At 33.5% G+C, this 23,681-nt stretch overlaps 1 protein-coding gene across 1 annotated transcript in view; it reads left to right on the top strand.

The window, feature by feature from the left end:
* LOC149808504 (annexin A6-like) overlaps positions 1-23,681 on the top strand; it is a 227,558-nt gene that overhangs the window by 152,443 nt on the left and 51,434 nt on the right. Inside the window, exons 20-22 of the mRNA XM_089978253.1 lie at positions 9,310-9,343; positions 16,870-17,018; positions 18,833-18,931. Of these exons, the coding sequence (XP_089834379.1) occupies positions 9,310-9,343; positions 16,870-17,018; positions 18,833-18,931 (282 nt within the window). The remainder of the gene's footprint in view (positions 1-9,309; positions 9,344-16,869; positions 17,019-18,832; positions 18,932-23,681) is intronic.

Below are 23,681 nucleotides of genomic sequence, written 5' to 3'. Positions count from 1 at the left end.
TCAGTGATTTTCATTCATCTTTAATTATTAGTACACTGACAGGGTTCTTATGTTACTTTTCTATTACCATGCCATCAGTGATTTTCATTCATCTTTAATTATTAGTACACTGACAGGGTTCTTATGTTACTTTTCTATTACCATGCCATCAGTAATTTTCATTCATCTTTAATTATTAGTACACTGACAGGGTTCTTATATTACTTTTCTATTACCATGCCATCAGTAATTTTCATTCATCTTTAATTATTAGTACACTGACAGGGTTCTTATGTTACTTTTCTATTACCATGCCATCAGTGATTTTCATTCATCTTTAATTATTAGTACACTGACAGGGTTCTTATGTTACTTTTCTATTACCATGCCATCAGTAATTTTCATTCATCTTTAATTATTAGTACACTGACAGGGTTCTTATATTACTTTTCTATTACCATGCCATCAGTAATTTTCATTCATCTTTAATTATTAGTACACTGACAGGGTTCTTATGTTACTTTTCTATTACCATGCCATCAGTAATTTTCATTCATCTTTAATTATTAGTACACTGCTCAAACATTGCATTTGGAAAAAGTATACTGTACTGTTGGCTGCATGGTTTCATTGGTTTTCATAGGAATCAGAGAGCCAATAAAGCAGCTAAAGCTGCACAGCAGTCACTTCTTTCAGAATGGAAATTTGCATATACTTGTCTAGTGATTTTAAATACAACACACTATTAATCAGCATGTTGTATTTAATTGGCAAAATATGTGCAATGAAAACTCAACAAGTATTTTCTGAATAAGGTAGTACATATTGTGTTGCTTGCCTGTAGGGCACACATCAGCTAAAAAAGTTCAATAATTACTTTCTGTCCTTGTTTTGATAAGGGAATTTTTCATTATTAAAAATTTACAGATTTAAGGTGCTAAATATAATATATAGTTTTACAAATACAGTGGTCCCTTTCTTATATGACTCCTCTCACCAGTGGCCACCTATTTATATTTTAATATGTGTCGAGAACTAATATTTAATTCATATAGTAAGTAATTTGATTATTTCTACCAATGTCTGTTTCCTGATGCCAGGTTTTCACTACTGATAGAAGCGTTGGCTAAAGTATATTATAACATGTAACACTATGGTTAATATTATATTATTTATAAATGCTAATGATTATGTGGCCAATTTTGCTGGGTTCTACAAGTTTGTGTTCAAACATTTACCTTCCTCGGCATTCACCCCTCTGATAATAGCATGTGGCCAGTCTTTTAAGTCAAAAAATGTCAAATTAACCCCTCGCAAGTAGCCACATTTTATTTCAATATGTGTCGAGAACCAATATTTAATTCATATGGTAAGTAGTTTGATTATCTCTGCCAATATCTGTTTCCTGAAAGTGTAGAAGTGTTGGCTAAATATATTATAACATGTAACACTGATTAATGTTATATTATTTATAACTGCTAATAGTTACTCAGGCTCAAAAATGCTGTGATGGAGTTATGGGCTTCACATGGCTGCTGAGTTCTTCTCTTTGATTATTATCACTGGATGTAATTGTCAAGATCATAACATGGTCATATTCTAAATATAGATTCTGTGGATTCACACACAAAATATTAACCTTGAACAAAACAGGTGCCAGATAAAGACTGAAAATCATGTGACAGAACATGTACCACATCCAAACATTTCATCCAACTACACAATTTTTGGCTGCATCATTAAATTGATGCACTGTACAATTAGCAACATAGGAATATATCATCGCTAACTTTAACATCTTATCAAGTAAATGAAAGAAAAAATAAACATTTTTGGACTCAAACACAATGGCGTCAGATCCTGATTTTATGATGGAAAGACTCAAATAAACAACATCATAACATATAAGGAGAATATTCTAAGCAATGAAAAAACAGAGTAAATAAAAAAGAATGATTCTAAATGCCAAGCAATGTTTGTTTCAAAATTTTAATGACATTTTTGAATGGTTTTTCAATGCAACTCTGTGGAAAGGCCATCCATCTTATATGGCCACTTTCTGCATGCAGAAGGGGTGGTTGTGTAAGAAGGGGACAACTATAGCTATTTTTTTAGGGCATAAGCTATGTGTAAACACCCACACTCTTCTACCTTCTCTTGTACTGAAACTTATAATTGGATAGCAAAAATAACTACCAATGGTGAAACTAGAGACATGACTTCAAATATACCTTTGATCCATACTTTATTCTGAGGCAGAGGCATCAATTTTTCCGATCAGTGAAATATTAAAACAAATTTATAAAATTAGTTTTATGTGGGATTTGTTGATAAATGATATATTATTATTATGTGTAGTATATAAATTAAGATCATTTGATGAAATTTAATTGATTTTAGTTAAAAAGCAGTATTAGTAGAATGTTGCATGTGGGGGTGATGTTGTGTTTCTCTCCATCCTCTTCTGTCAGGAATTTGTTGTCTCCTTATTTGCCTATAATTTCATGTTTATATTGGAATTGATTGATACATATATTAGTTTTAGTGAAGTAGACAAGATATTCTGGAAAGGTACATTAGTTAAAATACAAAAGCAGCTCCATTAAAGGTGAAAACCACAAGAGAAGAAAGGGTAATAATAATTTATTTAAAGAGGGTAGCATAAGAAGAGGTACAACTACAAACGGTAATTTCCCAATGTGGCCTTCAAAAGGAAAGAACAAAACAAAAGGCAAAATAAAAAAAATAAAATAAAATGATACATTTTTTTTGTATAACTTGTACACCATTCACAACGTCATCTCTTGATTTTACTCTCTAATATTCCTACTTGCCCTTTTTCTGTCTCTATCTTACACACGTACATGCACACACACAGGAGACATCCCTTTTTTTTTGTCTCTATCTCACACACATGCACACACACAGGAGACATCCATTTTTCTGTCTCTGTCTCACACACATGCACACACACAGGAGACATACTTTTTTTGTCTCTATCTCACACATGTATATGCACACACACAGGAGACATCCCTTTTCTTGTCTGTATCTCACACACATACATGCACACACACAGGAGACATATCTACATAAAAAGAACTTCAGATATATTCCTGCTCATGAAGGTACTTTTTGCCACCATTCTTTCGCCCTTTAATATTATAATTCATTTTGAAAATATATCATTCTGTTAGACTAATACAAAGCTAGTCTTCGTGTCTGTGTAGATGATCGCTAAGTTTACTAAAGTAGTATAGCCCATTGTCTAGGAGCTGCATGTCTCTGAAAACTACATCCGTTATCTGATAATATTAAAAAAATTATTAGTATAAACATGCTTATAAGTTGCCAGAAAAAAAATCCTAAATCTCTATCATCAGAACACAGTCTCATAATGTAATCCATTTTATGTCTAATAACATATTATGGTCTAAAGCCTATGTCACCAACATCTAAGCATCACATAGTGTAATACAGTCTAAAACCATCATCACCAGCATCTGTCATACAATGTAATACTGTCTAAAGCCAATGTCACCAACATCTAAGATCACATAGTGTAATACAGTCTAAAACCATCATCACCAGCATCTGTCACACAATGTAATGCGGTCTAAAGCCTATGTCACCAACATCTAAGATCACATAGTGTAATACAGTCTAAAACCATCATCACCAGCATCTGTCACACAATGTAATGCGGTCTAAAGCCTATGTCACCAACATCTAAGCATCACATAGTGTAATACAGTCTAAAACCATCATCACCAGCATCTGTCACACAATGTAATGCGGTCTAAAGCCTATGTCACTAGTATCTAAGCATCACATAGTGTAATACAGTCTAAAACCATCATCACCAGCATCTGTCACACAATGTAATGCGGTCTAAAGCCTATGTCACTAGTATCTAAGCATCACATAGTGTAATACAGTCTAAAACCATCATCACCAGCATCTGTCACACAATGTAATGCGGTCTAAAGCCTATGTCACCAACATCTAAGCATCACATAGTGTAATACAGTCTAAAACCATCATCACCAGCATCTGTCACACAATGTAATACTGTCTAAAGCCAATGTCACCAACATCTAAGATCACATAGTGTAATACAGTCTAAAACCATCATCACCAGCATCTGTCACACAATGTAATGCGGTCTAAAGCCTATGTCACCAACATCTAAGCATCACATAGTGTAATACAGTCTAAAACCATCATCACCAGCATCTGTCACACAATGTAATGCGGTCTAAAGCCTATGTCACCAACATCTAAGATCACATAGTGTAATACAGTCTAAAACCATCATCACCAGCATCTGTCACACAATGTAATGCGGTCTAAAGCCTATGTCACCAACATCTAAGCATCACATAGTGTAATACAGTCTAAAACCATCATCACCAGCATCTGTCACACAATGTAATGCGGTCTAAAGCCTATGTCACTAGTATCTAAGCATCACATAGTGTAATACAGTCTAAAACCATCATCACCAGCATCTGTCACACAATGTAATACTGTCTAAAACCTATGTCACCAACATCTAAGATCACATAGTGTAATACAGTCTAAAACCATCATCACCAGCATCTGTCACACAATGTAATGCGGTCTAAAGCCTATGTCACCAGTATCTAAGCATCACATAGTGTAATACAGTCTAAAACCATCATCACCAGCATCTGTCACACAATGTAATGCGGTCTAAAGCCTATGTCACCAGTATCTAAGCATCACATAGTGTAATACAGTCTAAAACCATCATCACCAGCATCTGTCACACAATGTAATACTGTCTAAAGCCTATGTCACCAACATCTAAGCATCACATAGTGTAATACAGTCTAAAACCATCATCACCAGCATCTGTCACACATTGTAATAGTCTAAAGCCTATGTCACCAACAGCTAAGCATCACATAGTGTAATACAGTCTAAAACCATCATCATGAGCATCTGTCACACAATGTAATATGGTCTAAAGCCTATGTCATCAGCATCTAAGCAGTCTAAAACCATCATCACCGGCAAATGGTGACGTGATAGAGTTCAGTTCATACCATCACATCTAATGGACAAATGGATATATTGACCTCCCTCCATGTCATGGTTCTTCTGTCACATGCTGAATATTTCATGCATAAAAATTGCATAACTGTTTTCTTGTATGTCTAACATTATTACTTAACATTAAATACTTTTTCCCATTCATAGTTCATGTAGCTGATTTGATAATCAGCTATTTCATGCATGTTAACTGCATAAAGACCTTATGAATGGAAGAAATGAATTTTGTTATGGTGAGTAAGAATCATGATGATGAAGCATGGTGATGAAACATTGTGGTGATGAAATGTCGTGATGATGAAACATTGTGGTGATGAAACATCATGGTGATGAAACGTTGGCTCATCAAACAACAAGTTTCCTCAAATAGGTTTAAATGGAACAGCTCAGATCCATTTTTATCCCTCCCTCCCACTAGAATGTAATACAGGGGGATATAGGTATGACTGTCTATTTTTCTGTCTGTCTGTCCATAAACATTTTCATTCCCTAAGCAAAACAATTAATCATCTAAGCTTGGTAAACATGTCAATGAAGTTGCACAGAATTATTTTTTGATGCATTGCATTCATTATTTTATTTTACCATAGAAATAAGGTATAGCATATGTATATAAATTTAATACAGTATTATCAAAAATAGCATACATTGAGACTACTTGACGATGGAGTATTTTCAGTAGAAGTCTATACATAGCTATTTGAACATGGGGTATTTTCAGCAGAAGTCTATACATAGCTACTTGACAATGGGGTATTTTTAGTAGAAGTCTGTACATAACTCCTTGACCATAGAATATTTTCAGTAGAAGTCTGTACATATCTACTTGACCATTTTTTTTTTCAGTAGAAGTCTGTACATAGCTACTTGATCATGGGGTATTTTCAGTAGAAGTCTGTACATAACTACTTGACAATGGGGTATTTTCAGGAGAAGTCTTTACATAGCTACTTGACCATGGGTATTTACAGTAGAAGTCTTTACATAACTGCTTGATCATGGGGTATTTTCAGTAGAAGTCTGTACATAGCTACTTGATCATGGGGTATTTTCAGTAGAAGTCTGTACATAGCTACTTGATCATGGGGTATTTTCAGTAGAAGTCTTTACATAGCTACTTGATCATGGGGTATTTTCAGCAGAAGTCTTTACATAGCTACTTGATCATGGGGTATTTACAGTAGAAGTCTTTACATAACTACTTGATCATGGAGTATTTACAGTAGAAGTCTATACATAGCTACTTGATCATGGGGTATTTTCAGTAGAAGTCTTTACATAGCTACTTGATCATGGGGTATTTTCAGTGGAAGTCTTTACATAGCTACTTGATCATGGGGCATTTTCAGTAGAAGTCTATACATAACTACTTGATCATGGGGTATTTACAGTAGAAATCTTTACATAGCTACTTGACCATGGGGTATTTTCAGTAGAAGTCTTTACATAACTACTTGACCATGGGGTATTTACAGTAGAAGTCTTTGCATAACTACTTGACCATGGGGTATTTTCAGTAGAAGTCTTTACATAACTACTTGACCATGGGGTATTTACATTAGAAGTCTTTACATAACTACTTGATCATGGGATATTTACAGTAGAAGTCTTTACATAGCTACTTGATCATGGGGTATTTTCAGTAGAAGTCTTTACATAGCTACTTGACCATGGGGTATTTTCAGTAGAAGTCTTTACATAACTACTTGACCATACAGTAGAAGTCTTTACATATCTACTTGATCATGGGGTATTTTCAGTAGAAGTCTTTACATAACTACTTGATCATGGAGTATATACAGTAGAAGTCTTTACATAACTACTTGATCATGGGGTATTTACAGTAGAAGTCTTTACATAACTACTTGATCATGGGGTATTTACAGTAGAAGTCTGTACATAGCTACTTGACCATGGAGTATTTTCAGTAGAAGTCTGTACATATCTACTTGACCATGGGTTATTTACAGTAGAAGTCTTTACATAGCTACTTGACCATGGGGTATTTTCAGTAGAAGTCTTTACATAACTACTTGATCATGGGGTATTTACAGTAGAAGTATTTACATAACTACTTGATCATGGGGTATTTTCAGTAGAAGTCTATACATATCTACTTGATCATGGGGTATTTTCAGTAGAAGTCTTTACATAGCTACTTGATCATGGGGTATTTTCAGTAGAAGTCTTTACATAGCTACTTGATCATGGAGTATATACAGTAGAAGTCTTTACATAACTACTTGATCATGGGGTATTTACAGTAGAAGTCTTTACATAACTACTTGATCATGGGGTATTTACAGTAGAAGTCTGTACATAGCTACTTGACCATGGAGTATTTTCAGTAGAAGTCTGTACATATCTACTTGACCATGGGTTATTTACAGTAGAAGTCTTTACATAGCTACTTGACCATGGGGTATTTTCAGTAGAAGTCTTTACATAACTACTTGATCATGGGGTATTTACAGTAGAAGTATTTACATAACTACTTGATCATGGGGTATTTTCAGTAGAAGTCTATACATATCTACTTGATCATGGGGTATTTTCAGTAGAAGTCTTTACATAGCTACTTGATCATGGGGTATTTTCAGTAGAAGTCTTTACATAGCTACTTGATCATGGGGTATTTTCAGTAGAAGTCTTTACATAGCTACTTGATCATGGGGCATTTTCAGTAGAAGTCTATACATAACTACTTGATCATGGGGTATTTACAGTAGAAATCTTTACATAGCTACTTGATCATGGGGTATTTTCAGTAGAAGTCTTTACATAACTACTTGACCATGGGGTATTTTCAGTAGAAGTCTTTACATAGCTACTTGACCATGGGGTATTTTCAGTAGAAGTCTTTACATAACTACTTGATCATGGGGTATTTACAGTAGAAGTCTTTACATAACTACTTGATCATGGGGTATTTACAGTAGAAGTCTTTACATAGCTACTTGATCATGGGGTATTTTCAGTAGAAGTCTTTACATAGCTACAACACCATGGGGTATTTTCAGTAGAAGTCTTTTCATAACTACTAGACGATACAGAAGAAGTCCTTACATATCTACTTGATCATGGGGTATTTTCAGTAGAAGTCTTTACATAACTACTTGATCATGGAGTATTTACAGTAGAAGTCTTTACATAACTACTTGATCATGGGGTATTTACAGTAGAAGTCTTTACATAACTACTTGATCATGGGGCATTTACAGTAGAAGTCTATACATAGCTACTTGATCATGGAGTATTTTCAGTAGAATTCTTTACATAACTACTTGATCATGGAGTATTTACAGTAGAAGTCTTTACATAACTACTTGATCATGGGGCATTTACAGTAGAAGTCTATACATAGCTACTTGATCATGGAGTATTTTCAGTAGAATTCTTTACATAACTACTTGATCATGGAGTATTTACAGTAGAAGTCTTTACATAACTACTTGACCATGGGGTATTTACAGTAGAAGTCTTTACATAACTACTTGATCATGGGGTATTTACAGTAGAAGTCTTTGCATAACTACTTGATCATGGGGTATTTTCAGTAGAAGTCTTTACATAACTACTTATGGGGTATTTTCAGTAGAAGTCTATACATAGCTACTTGATCATGGAGTATTTTCAGTAGAAGTCTTTACATAACTACTTGATCATGGAGTATTTACAGTAGAAGTCTTTACATAACTACTTGATCATGGGGTATTTACAGTAGAAGTCTTTACATAACTACTTGATCATGGGGTATTTACAGTAGAAGTCTTTACATTACTAATTGATCATGGGGTATTTAGAAGTTTGTACATAACTACTTGACCATGGGGTATTTTCAGTAGAAGTCTGTACATAGCTACTTGACCATGGGGTATTTTCAGTAGAAGTCTTTACATAACTACTTGACCATATGGTATTTTCAGAAGTCTGTACATAGCTACTTGACAATAGGGTATTTTTGATAGAAATCTGTATATAGCTACTTGACCATGGGGTATTTTCAGTAAAAGTCTGCACATAGCTACTTGCCATGCATGGCTTTTTTTCAGTAGAAGTCTGTACATAACTCTTGACTATGGGCTTTATTCATTTGAAGTCTATAAATAGCTACTTGACCATGAGGTATTTCTGTAGATAACTACTTGGCCATAGGGTATTTTCAGTAGAAGGCTTTACATATATAGAAGAGTAGAGAAAATTTGTCGTCTCAAGGTGACTCATATTAAATTTAAGATATTCTTTTGACAGGAAATGAGAGCTATTAAGGAGCACTACAAGAAAGGTATGTAAGCCCATTTTTACTTTTTCTTTTGACAAGACACTTTTGTTCTTGTATGGAGTAAGTGCTCTCCATTTTGATTTCTAAAGGAAGTGTTTAACATTATCAGTTCTTTATATTTGTAACAACTAGAATAACTTTTTATACATTGTTGCAAATGGAAAAATATAAGAATAGTTTAGAACTTGTAAGTATTAAGTGTTAATGGTGAATACATTTGATTTGTTTTAGTAAGTATAGGTGTCAGATATGGCTTCTCATCGATGAATTCAGTGGGATGAATATGTTTATGCCTTCTTAATTTGTAATGGATAATAAATATGTTTCTTATCATTGACAGATTCTGATTTTCTTTTCATAAAATGTTCAGTTCTTGTAATGTTCACAAATTTGGCTCTTGTTATTTATAATATAGATCAGTCAATTTCACTTCAAGGTTATAGGTAAGGATATGACCATAAATGAATGATAAGTTGATAATAAGCTATTGACAAGTTTTCCAAATCTTTCAAATTTGTATTTAAGAAAGCTTGCCAACATAATAAGACCAAACCCACTGAAACAAATGTTCCTTTTATGGGATATTTGATGTACCATAGGATATAACTGTACAAATGAAATATTGTAGTGTCTGTCATGTACAAGATGGACTTCAATATTAACATAGAATAAACAATACTGTACAAATGAAATACTATAGTGTCTGACATGTACAAGATGGACTTCAGTATTAACATAGAATAAAGAATACTGTACAAATGAAATATTATATTGTCTGTCATGTACAAGATGGGGCCCAATATTAACATAGAATAAAGAATACCGTCCAGATGAAATACTATAGTGTCTGTCATGTACAAGATGGACTTCAGTATTAACATAGAATAAAGAATACTGTCCAGATGAAATACTATAGTATCTGTCATGTACAAGATAGGGCCCAATATTAATATAGAATAAAGAATACTGTCCAGATGAAATACTATTGTATCTGTCATGTGCAAGATGGGCCCCAGTATTAACATAAAATAAAGAATACTGTCCAGATGAAATACTATAGTATCTGTCATGTACAAGATGGGGCCCAATATTAACATAGAATAAAGAATACTGTCCAGATGAAATACTATAGTATCTGTCATGTACAAGATGGGGCCCAATATTAACATAGAATAAAGAATACTGTACAGATGAAATACTGTAGTGTCTGTCATGTACAAGATGGGCCCCAGTATTAACATAGAATAAAGAATACTGTACAGATGAAATACTATAGTGTCTGTCATGTACAATATGGGTTCCAATATTAACATAGAATAAAGAATACTGTACAGATGAAATACTGTTATATTTATGCTTGTAATATACAAGATGGGTCTCCTGGCTGTCCAAATGATAAATGATAAATACTGTACAGGTAAAATAGTATTATATATGTAATCTACAAGATGGGCTCCTTGGCTTACCATAGGATGAATACTGTACAGATGTGAACTGTTCATACACCTAAATATTTTGTACACCATCAATCCATACAAATTATAGAGGTGATTTGCTTGCTCCAAATGAATAGTAGATATATTTCATGTAGTGGTTGAAAATACTTAAGCTTTTTACCCACAAGATAAAAAATATCCATTATTCACTCATAGCAAGCCAATTTTCTTTTTATTTTATGCTCTAACGTATTGGCTAATAATATTTATAACAGGCTGAAGGAGCAGATTTCTTCCTGTATCCTATGCAATAATGTCAGTGGTTTGCCATTTATGTTTTGTTTATGTACATTTGCACAGAAGATATAAATAATACATAATTCTCCTTCACAATTGAAAGTAAAATATCACATACAAAGAAAAGATTTTAAAATAATTTAAAAAAATGAAGGAAAAGAAATGGTTTCACTATTCTTGGATTTGACCAGGGTCTTCAGTATGCAACAGGCCCATATTTACCACTAGACCATAGAAATGCCATTAAATAGTCTCAAAATTTCTTAGTAATAATATTATGAAAGTCTGTTGATGGGCAGTAAAAAACATTTATATTTCACTCATGATATTTTCAAGATTATTTCTGTAAGAATATCCAGTAATTCATAGCCTAGTATAAAATTAATTTTTGTAGCAGACAACATTTTTATAATATAATTGGGCAAATATTTTTTATCTAAGAAAATAATTTAATTCTCTGAACTTGAATTATTTGTGCACCTAACAAAAATTTTTTCAAAAGTATGACACCTTACAGACATTATTTGACCTTATTGGTTTGTAACAATACACAACACCCTAAAGAAACAGGCAAATAAGCTACCAACAAATTTTGAAGTGTTATTACTCATAAATATTATTTATGCTACTAGTTCCATTATCTTTTAAGATAATTATATCAATAATTATTATTTGCATACTAACATTACAGGAAGATTTTTGAAATACAAAAGGAAAGGCGATACAAAGGGTAATTGTATAACCATGTACATTTATTGTTACTGTGGTGTTATTGTTTACACAAAGATATGGTCTGTATTTTCTCGTCATTCACAAAACATTTCTAAACCTCATATTGAAATCTTACAGTGGCATATTGCATGAAAATGCATGGAGACCTGAATAAATTGTTTAGGAAAGTGTAATGCTTTTCTTGGTCAGATATGCACATATTGATTTGCATAGAACAATATTTATGTTAACAATTTAAATTTCTGATGATTGCTTGTGCATATACCAATCAAAGAGTATGTTTTCAAAAACACATGCATGTGGGCACAAGTACAAGAACAAATGGCAAAGGTAAAATTAAGTTTTGACAGTTGTACCTGAGCTTAGAGAATTGCATGATCGTGTGTACAAGTGGCTAGAGAAAACTGCTTGAATTGTTCTTTTCTGACCAAGATTGACAAATATGGCAAGACTTACTTATCACTTTTCTGACATTAATGGTATTGACTTTTGTGAAGATTAAGGTTTTTAAGTTACATACAGGGAGGGACTTAAGAACAGGTGAGACCAGGTGTTCCACAGACACCATGTTTCAGTTATTATTGATTTCATTGGAATCAAGGAGTTATGATGCTCAGTGTCTAGAGTGACAGACTAGCAATCCTGGGTTTTAATCCCATTCTGATAGGCCTGGGTTGACTGTTATGGTGTACTTCTGTAAAGGGCACATTACTCTCATTGCTTCGGCACTACATAGCCTTTCAGATGTTGATATACTGTTTAACACCAACCAAAAATAAAACATTTATTGACATTTACATAACATGTATTTACATTTTAAACTTTTATTTCAGTGGAAAGCAGCATTCAATAAAAACCCTTCAATGGTTTCCTTACACAATGGTTTTTTTTACATATATATATATATATATATATATATATATATATATATATATATATATATATATATATATATATATATATTTTTCATTTTTTCTTGCCAAACCTGTTTGCTTTTGACATTAAAGATCATAATTTCTTTCCTGCTAAATACATTTCAAAACAGTAATGGTTGACTGTTCTGTGAATTTACTGTTTGTTGGTGGGTACAAATTATCATTGATTTCATAGTGCTACAAACTACAAGTTGAAAGATCCAATGAACTTCTGTGGAAACAATATGACCCCTTTCCCAGCCCATAGCATGGTCTGACAGTTTTTGCCAATCTTATGAAAATTTAAACAGTGACAATTCATGAATTCAGAGCGTTTATCACAGTTAGACCTGTTTAATTTGATGTAATGTCTTAGTACTAGGCTGCAGTAACTAGAGAGCATCAGGTCTGTTAGATTATATCTTAGTTCATACATAATATTGTGATTCGTTATTGCCTTGGAAGAATATTAGCACAGTGATCACTTTGGCATTCATGTGTTTATCCAGTTAGACATACAGTCACACCCATGATTTGTCTTGATGTTGGAGTTTTTGCTTTACTTTAATTTCTGTTATTTGTTTGAGATTTTTATTTTAAACCTGAAAAATAATATATTTTTCATGGTTTTGTTAAAAGTAGCATATATTGATGTTGTCTTCTCAACTTAAATGCACTTATTTGTTTGTTGCGTTGTTAACTGGTGTCATCCATGAAATATCAAAAGCATCATGGGATGAACCTTCCGGTGGGTAGAGTAGATGAGCAGTGTTATCATAGATAAAGTCTAATCACTTTTAGGCTCCTGCCTGATGAAATTGACAGAACCAGCTTGTAGTCATCATATTTATTACAAACATCTTGACCTGAATTGAACAGATTCTGACCCAGTTTAAGTAAAGGATGCCTCAAACCAAGTTACAACCAACAGAAATCATGTTGCAAGTGAATTCATTTTGCTCAGTCATTTAAATGAACATTTTAAATGTTGTGCGAAAATGCAAATATTTTCTCTGGACTGGTTGCATGAAGGAATGCTTTATTTCAAAGTTTTATCTTATGAAAATCTTTATTGTTATCAGATGAAAAGCATGGGCCAAACATTTGTCTGTAAGAGATCTAAAGAGTCTATTTCTACCATGATAATTAATCTTTTGGATAGAAACCAAACTAATTTTCCTTTCACTTGAGATAGACAAGTTTGTCTAAGTTGTTGCAATCACATAATCAGAATCAAAAGCTTCTATGTTTTAATGAGGTTATATGCACCCTTAAACATGGCACTTAACTCCTTAAAGGTTTTATTTACCCTTAAACATGGCACTTAACTCCTTAAAGGTTTTATTTACCCTTAAACATGGCACTTAACTCCTTAAAGGTTTTATTTACCCTTAAACATGGCACTTAACTCCCTAAAGGTTTTATTTACCCTTAAACATGGCACTTAACTCCTTAAAGGTTATATGTACCCTTAAACAATGCACTTAACTCCTTAAAGGTTTTATTTACCCTTAAACATGGCACTTAACTCCTTAAAGGTTTTATTTACCCTTAAACATGGCACTTAACTCCTTAAAGGTTATATGTATCTTTAAACATGGCACTTAACTCCTTAAAGGTTATTTGTACCCTTAAACATGGCACTTAACTCCTTAAAGGTTATATGTACCCTTAAACATTGCACTTAACTCCTTAAAGGTTTTATTTATCCTTCAACATGGCACTTACCTCCTTAAAGGTTTTATTTACCCTTAAACATGGCACTTAACTCCTTAAAGGTTTTATTTACCCTTAAACATGGCACTTAACTCCTTAAAGGTTATATGTATCTTTAAACATGGCACTTAACTCCTTAAAGGTTATTTGTACCCTTAAACATGGCACTTAACTCCTTAAAGGTTTTATTTACCCTTAAACATGGCACTTAACTCCTTAAAGGTTATATGTACCCTTAAACATGACACTTAACTCCTTAAAGGTTATATGTATCTTTAAACATGGCACTTAACTCCTTAAAGGTTATTTGTACCCTTAAACATGGCAGTTAACTTCTTAAAGGTTATATGTACCCTTAAACATTGCACTTAACTCCTTAAAGGTTTTATTTATCCTTCAACATGGCACTTAACTCCTTAAAGGTTATATGTATCTTTAAACATGGCACTTAACTCCTTAAAGGTTATATGTACCCTTAAACATGGCACTTAACTCCTTAAAGGTTATATGTACCCTTAAACATTGCACTTAACTCCTTAAAGGTTATATGTACCCTTAAACATAGCACTTAACTCCTTAAAGGTTATATGTACCCTTAAACATTGCTCTAAACTCCTTAAAGGTTATATGCACCCTTAAATATGGCACTTAACTCCTTAAAGGTTATATGTAGTCTTAAACATGGCACCTAATTCCTTAAAGGTTATATGCACCTTTAAACATTGCACTTAACTCCTTAAAGGTTATATGCACCCTTAAACTTGGCACTAAACTCCCTAAAGGTTATATGCATCCTTAAACATGGCACTAAACTCCCTAAAGGTTATATGCACCCTTAAACATTGCACTTAACTCCTTAAAGGTTATATGCACCTTTAAACATGGCATTAAACTCCTTAAAGGTTATATGAACCCTTAAACATGGCACTTAACTCCTTAAAGGTTATATGTATCTTTAAACATGGCACTTAACTCCATAAAGGTTATATGTATCTTTAAACATGGCACTTAATTCCTTAAAAGTTATATGAACCCTTAAACATGGCACTAAACTCCTTAAAGGTTATATGCACCCTTAAACACAGCACTAAACTCCTGAAAGGTTATATGTACCCTTAAACATGGCACTAAACTCCTTAAAGGTTATATGAACCCTTAAACATGGCACTTAGCTCCTTAAAGATTATATGTACCCTTAAACATGGCACTTAACTCCTTAAAGGTTATATGTATCTTTAAACATGGCACTTAACTCCTTAAAAGTTATATGCACCCTTAAACATGGCACTTAACTCCTTAAAGGTTATATGAACCCTTAAACATGGCACTAAACTCCTTAAAGATTATAGATATCTTTAAACATGGCACTTAACCCCTTAAAGGTTATATGAACCTTAAACACAGCACTAAACTCCTTAAAGGTTATATGCACCCTTAAACACAGCACTAAACTCCTGAAAGGTTATATGCACCCTTAAACATGGCACTTAACTCCTTAAAGGTTATATGCACCCTTAAACATTGCACTTAACTCCTTAAAGGTTATATGAACCCTTAAACATGGCACTAAACTCCTTAAAGGTTATATGCACCCTTAAACATGGTACTTAACTCCTTAAAGGTTATATGCACCCTTAAACATTGCACTTAACTCCTTAAAGGTTATATGCACCCTTAAACATTGTGCTTAACTCCTTAAAGGTTATATGCACCCTTAAACATGGCACTTATCCTCCATTTGTTTTAATTAAGCCATTGTTTTGTTAAACCAACTATAAACAGGTACATGCCACCTTTGGCTAAGGGTTCAAAAGTGAGGGACTATAGTTTCAGTTTACTTGCAGGGAATCATGTACTCTACTTCGTTGGAAAAAGCGCTTTAGTGACAGTTATTTTTGACATGATTACAAAACCAGGATTTAGTCATTAAACAACCCATTCCCCCCACCCAAAAAAAAAACATGGGGTTCTCTGGATGTCTAACAGATTTTTTGGAGGTCCATCGGTAACTCATGCCCTCACTTATATTGTGGTTTATGTTTTTGGACCCTGATGTGTACAAGTTATTGAGGAAAAGGTGTATATGAAAAGTGAGTCAAGAGTAGGGTATAGGAAGATTTTATTTTAGTGAAAAATCAAGGTTTACTGAAGCTAATTAATGGTATACTTAACTCAAAATGATTTTGGAAAAGCCACTTTCATTAAAAATTACAATTATTTCATTTATTTTCAGAAAATGCCACATAACCTGTGATGAATATTTTATGTTCTGTATCCCATTAGTTTTGCCAAGCAAAAATAGTATCGTCAGGGATGAACTGAATGGGAAAGTTGATCTGCTCACTTAAATGGTGAAAAGTAAAGGAAGTTTGCACTTAACGAAATTCTTAATGTAATGAAATCTGAAAGTATAAGAACTTTTTCTGACTTGCAGCCCACAAGTTGGACATGGAGAAGGATATTGTTGCTGATATGAGCAGCCCATTTGCTCACCTTGTGGTACAGCTGGTGCAGGGTAACCGTGAAATAGGATCAGATGTCAATAGAAAGGAGGCTGAGGAAGATGCAAAAGAACTATACAAGGTCAGACTTGTCAAACTCTGCAGATCTGTCATACTTTATATCAATGTCATTATTATCATCATGCTACTTTGTTTTTCAATCAACAGTAGACATTTAAGTCCATGTTCATAGTGTTCATTCAAATTATCAACACATCTTAAGTTTTCAAAAATCGGTGTAAATTTTAAAATGTATAAAACAGGGGATTCAGGAGCATTGCATGGTCTGAAAGTTGATTTCTTGTGTGAGTGAAACAATAAATGACTAAACCTAACAGTACATATTATTGGTACTAGTACAGACTAAATAGTCATACAAATTTGTTATATACACAAACGTTTTTACCTTGTTAAAGGTAATTTACCTACAAAATGCTGCAAGAGTATCTGGTTTTGAATGTAACAACCATTCCACATTCATGTTTTAGTCATTGAGTTGGACAGGTTTTGCATATTTAATGCATTTGTCATCTTCATCATCATGATTACTGTTATTGTGGTGTCTTTAGGATGATGCTGGCCGTGGTATTGGCAAGAGTAGTAGTAGCAGAAGTGGTAGTAATAGCACTGTAGTAAAGGTTATAAATATAGTAATAGCACTGTAGTAAAGGTTATAAATGTAGTAATTGCACTGTAGTAAAAGTTATAAATGTAGTAATTGCACTGTAGTAAAAGTTACAAATGTAGTAATATCACTGTAATAAAGTTATAAATGTAGTAATAGCACTGTAGTAAAGGTTATAAATATAGTAATAGCACTGTAGTAAAGGTTATAAATATAGTAATAGCACTGTAGTAAAAGTTATAAATGTAGTAATTGCACTGTAGTAAAAGTTATAAATGTAGTAATAGCACTGTAGTAAAAGTTACAAATGTAGTAATATCACTGTAATAAAGTTATAAATGTAGTAATAGCACTGTAGTAAAAGTTATAAATGTAGTAATAGCACTGTAGTAAAAATTATAAATTTAGTAAAAGCACTGTAGTAAAAGTTACAAATGCAAAATATTGTATCCCAGGAAAAAAATGTGCAATTCCTCTGTTATTTTTCAGCAATAATCCTGTATATTCAGTGCAAAGGTAACCATACTATTTGAGGTTTTGTAGACTATTCTTATAAAAATAAACATTTCTGAAACCACTACCAACCTTATTATGAGTTTCATTCCAAATCTACATGGTAAAAGTTTGATTATATAATCCCTGGGTTGCCATCTACTAGATTTTTTTTGGATCATTTCCTAGTTTGTGTTGAACTTAGAAATGTTTAGTATCAATCCCAGAGTTCTAACAAGCAGACATGCAGTTCATTCCAAAAATATCTTACCAAGTAAGATTGGGGTAGATTTGAAAAAAATCACATGCTAGGAAAACTTGGGAACAATCCCAAAAATCACTTCACAAATACATAAGCAAACTTGGGATCAATTCCAGATGTCTCTTAGCAGGCAGATTTATATTAGGTTCGCAGTATCCTCTTTTAGGTAAGCTTGGACTAGACCCCAAACATTATGCTTGGAATTGACCCCATAATCTTTTCCTTGTGAAAGTTCAGATTGTTCTCAGAAGTTTGACCACTTGCTAGAACTGCATCTGCAAATTTGTTGTTTATTATTGGGTCTAGTACAAATATATGAGTGCAAAGAACCAATCTTTGCTATTAAAAACCTCAAATAATATGCTTAAATTTGATTAAATCCATGGGGATATTTCTGGAAGATAACTGTGCTTCTGGGAAGAATTACCCATTTTTACACCCAAAAATGAGGGTTAATAGTAATAGTCCAGTGCTTTCAATATTTGCACTCAATTTCTTTGCTTTTTGTTATTCACAGGATGGGAAACCATTAGATCCAGATGACAGCACATTCAGGGATTTATTGGCCAAGAAAAACCATGCCCAGATCAAGGCCATATTTGAAGAATACAAGAAGGTAAGATATTTCTTAACTAAAGATTTTACTATTAAATAAACTATATATGCCTTTTTTGGTTCCACACATCAAAAGTAGAAACTAAAATAGGATGTTGCCAGTAGCTTCTCGTGGGTCGGTGGTTCTTTCTGGGGTTTTCCCGGGTTCTTCCTCCACCATTAATACTGGCCGCCATGTATAGCCTATCTTGTGCTGAAAAATGGCGTTAAACCCTACAACAATAACAATAACAATAAAATAGGATGTGGCTGTTATGGTTTAAAACCTGGATTAAAAATAATTGTTTACACTTTTTATATGTGCTTATGATCAGTTAAACTTTAAAAAAAATATACAACAAATCAATATGTATAGGGTTTAATGGTATGTCAGAACAGTACTGGCTATATGGTGTCAATTTAAAATTTATTTCTCAATGTACAGATAGAAAAATTGCAAAAATACGTTATGAATGTGAATCCATTCCAAATAAAAACAAATGTTGAACAATATCAATGGTAAAGGTAATACAGTTCTTCAAAACATATAATAATAATAATAATAATAATAATAATGATAATAATAATAATAAAGACTTTATTTAATGAGGGTAAATCAGTTAGTTAAAAAACAGAACTAATCCCTATATATATATATATATATATATATATATATATATATGTTTATCAGAGAAAGTAAGTTCATCAGCATATAGATCAGTAGATAATAATGTGTTTGCACTCCAGGTCTTAAACTATATAACAGAAAGTTGTGAAACGAACAAGATTAGTAAAATCAACAAAGAATGTATTTCTCTAAGTTACATAGTGAAACTTTAAGAGACAATTACAGTATTGTGAATTAAATCCTAAATAATCCTAAACGTTTTATTATAAATCCAAAAAAGTATAGAATGTTCCAATTGAATTCCAATAGTCTTGAATGCCCTGATGTACCACTATTCTTGAATGTCCAGATGTACCACAGTGATACAATCCAGAATGTCTTTGAATGATTTCTCATTAATCCCACTTAACCTAATAGAAATAGAAAGTTCTGTAAAACTCATAATTGCCATACAAAATTCCACTAATCTTGGAACTCAGATTCTAGTAAACATTTTGTTTACTATTTAGCAACCATGATGATTATGATAAAATTCAGGTATACAGAACCTCTATCCACAGCCGTCAATAACACACATAAATCATGCACACAATATAAATTAAATATACATGACAACTGTATTTCTAGTCTGTAGGGGAAGATTGTTTATGACAAAAACAATAAAGGGTGTCCAAGTATAGAGCCTTGTGGCACACTGCAGTTTAATCTTTTATATTCAGATACATGTCAGTGCAAGGTCACTTTGTAAAATCTGTAATAAAAGTATGATGCAAGCCAAAAGTGAGCTGTTTCACTACACTGGAAGACTTTTAATTATTGTAGATGTTTGTGATCGGCAAGATCAAATACTAAATTTTAAGAAGCAACCATAACACTCCCACCTAAATTTCTTTCATCTAAAGCCCACAGCCATGTGTTAACCAGTGGTATAAATGCAGTTTTTCAGGAATGAATTTTGCCTAAAACCAGATTGGTTATAATGAATAAAATTTGTGGTTATTTTCTAATTACGTTTTTCAGCTATGTTCCTCAGAGAATGTAGTATCATCAGCATATTGATAAGTGAATCATCCAATTGTATGGGGAAGATTGTGTGCCATTTCACATGGAAGATTTTGCCTAAATCCAAATCGTTTATCATATAGAAGTTTGTGTCATTGATATAAATCATAAATCACTCACACACATGCATTTCAGTTAATTTCAAATGGGTAGGAAGGATAGGACTGGTAAAAAGTTGTTTTAAGCATATTTTGCCCCTGCTTTGTGGAGTGCGGTTAAATTTGCAGTTTTCTATAATTGTGGAAATTTAAAAGTTTTCAGACTTAAAGATAACATTGAATATGTTCATATCAGTAATGCACTACCTGACATTATTACATTGCTTTTATCTTCCAGGACACAAGTCCCCTCATCCAAGTTTATAATTCAATCCTATTAGTAGGAAAGTCTTAGAACAAAAAGAAAACAACAGATCCAATCTGCCTCTCACATCAAAGGCCCATTTGGATTACTCTTCCTCTTTTCCTTCGACAATGTTCATGTTAGACAAAGAAAATTTACTCATGGTGATTAGCCTTCATTTTGTGCTCTGAAGAAATGCATATTGGCTTTTTATTAAATGTTATGTTTGAGTGATAATTTCCTCTGTCCTTGCAAATCTGAGTATTATTTTTGGTTCTCTTGATAGCTTTTGACTGTTATCTGCATCATTTTTAGCAAGTATGTGCATTTAAACTTACCCCTGCCACTTTTTGAAATATGGTATTTGCATTCTTTTCTTAGTTCTGGAATTTTATTTCTAAGTATTTGTTGCAGTTTATTTATAATTGTTGCATTCAAATATGGTATAAGGACACATCTCCACACATCTTCCTTGATAACAAGGCAGTTCAAAAACATATACCACAATACAAGGAAAGGCACCAGTTGTCATGGGATAAACAATAAATTAAAGAAGGGGATTCCATCCCTGCTGGACATCACGAAAACCCAGAAAGGTTATGGGGTTGTTTAATGGCTTATCCCTCAAAGCAGACAAAGAAGCATGGTAATTCAGAGTGCCCAAGTTTTTCAAGAGGATACAGTCCCAGAAACGACCCCATTTCAAACCTCCCTTTTGCCCATCCTTTACTAGATGAGGCAGCTAGAGAGGCCAAGGGAGGAAGTCATTGGCCTCCTCCCACTTCCCCAAGGAAGAAGCAAGGTGGCCCTAAGGACTTGAGCCTTCACATTCTGTGAATCCCTCATCCTAATGTACCATTGGGTGTCCAGTTAACCTTCTTTTCAGAGGTCTGGTTGGGTATCATGGAAGATGTGTTGATCTTTTCTACATTCTTCTCTTTAATGGACTCCCATCCTCTTTTACCAGTCAAAGCTATTCATGTAAAGGAATAGGTGCATACCCTTTCACAGAAGGGTGCAGTAGAGGGGATATATAAGGACCAATCTCCTGCTTTGTGCTTCCAGATTTTCCTCATGTCCAAGAAAGGTGGAAACCTTTGGCTTAATATTGGTCTTTCTGCCATAAAACTCATTCCTGCAGGAGAAGCCATTCTAGATAGAGACCACTGCCATAAGGAATGTCATAGGGCTTGATAAATGGGTGTTTCCACTGACCTTCAGGATGCCATACCATAACATCCCCAGTTTTCTACCCACAGGAAGTACCTTTGGTTTTGCCTGGAGCAGGAAGCATTTCAAGTTTGAGCTATGCCATTTATCCTAGCATCTTACCAGAGAGCATTTTCCTGGGTAATGGAAAGTAGCTACAGCTGACCTCAAGTTTTAGAGTGATCCCCCTCCTCCAATACTTTGATGACTGGTTGATGCACAATGATCTCAGAGTCCCACTTGCCATATCAGGAATGAATGCTGTTGTTCAGTCTTGTCTAATAGTGTTACAGAAAATCAGGAATGAATACTGTTGTTCTGTCTGGAGTAATTGTGGTACAGAAAATCAGGAATGAATACTGTTGTTCTGTCTGGAGTAATTGTGGTACAGAAAATCAGGAATGAATACTGTTGTTCTGTCTGGGGTAATAGTGTTACAGAAAATCAGGAATGAATAATGTTATTCTGTCTGGGGTAATTGTGTTTCGTAAAACCAGGAATGATTACTGTTGTTCGGTCTGTTGTAATAGTGTTACAAAAGATCAGAAATGAATACTATTGTTCTGTTTGGGGTAATTGTGTTACAGAAAACCCACACTCCACCCTATATGTCCATATGTGAAAAATGGCATTGGAATATTTGGAGGAAACCCAGATTAGAAAAATGTCGAATCACTGAGCTGATCTTTGGTGCGAAATTATTATACAGTGACTTGTAGCTTGAAGCATTGGTTTGAGATCTTAAATGGACCACAGGAGAAATAGGAAATTGTCGTCCCTTTTATTATAAATTAAGAACCAATAAGAGCCCATGTATCAGTTCAGGTTTGGGGACTGGTTTATTAAACTACAAGAAGGCAAGTTGATTTTACAGAAAATTCAGCCCTTGTTTATACAGCAGTGTATAATTTAGAAAGTCTTTTGTAAAATTTTAAATCAACCCTTTTGTAAATGTCTTTAAATGATGGATTTTTTAACTAAATCATCTTAAAGAGTTTAGGTTGGTTGAAAAATCTTGTTTGAGATTTTATTGGCACACACAAATTCAGGGTTAAACTTTTTCGTTACAAGATAAGATTCTAATACTTTGCATTTATTGGGGTTTTTTTCTTACTGTGATAGGAAATGATTACTTTGTATAACATGCACATGGAACAAGATGGCCGCTATCACTTAACTGGCTTGAAGCAGCTGTTCCATTTTTTAGTGCCGTTTTCATGATATTTGTGCTTGTTGCCTGTTTTCATCTTCATTATTGTGTTCATTATGTATTGGCTGTTAAATTTTTATGTGTTTCTTCATCTCCTTGTTTTGGAAACAAGAATAATTAGACTTTTTCTCAGCTGTCTTGCTCCACTGTTTTTGAACAAACTGCCATCATGTGATACTGCCTAAAAACATAAGCGATGAGCCCAAGTGTGCAGATCTAACACTCACTGGTTACTCCATCAAGTCGTTCCCCCAAAATTCTCACGGAGGTGGAATTGCTGTCATCACAGAGAACTCCATGATAAATATCTTAGCTATACCA

Source organism: Sinohyriopsis cumingii, chromosome 1, assembly GCF_028554795.1.
Source record: "Sinohyriopsis cumingii isolate HCF-2022 chromosome 1, ASM2855479v2, whole genome shotgun sequence".
In the NCBI taxonomy this organism is placed as follows: domain Eukaryota; kingdom Metazoa; phylum Mollusca; class Bivalvia; order Unionida; family Unionidae; genus Sinohyriopsis; species Sinohyriopsis cumingii.
This window is presented reverse-complemented; position numbering and strand designations above follow the sequence as displayed.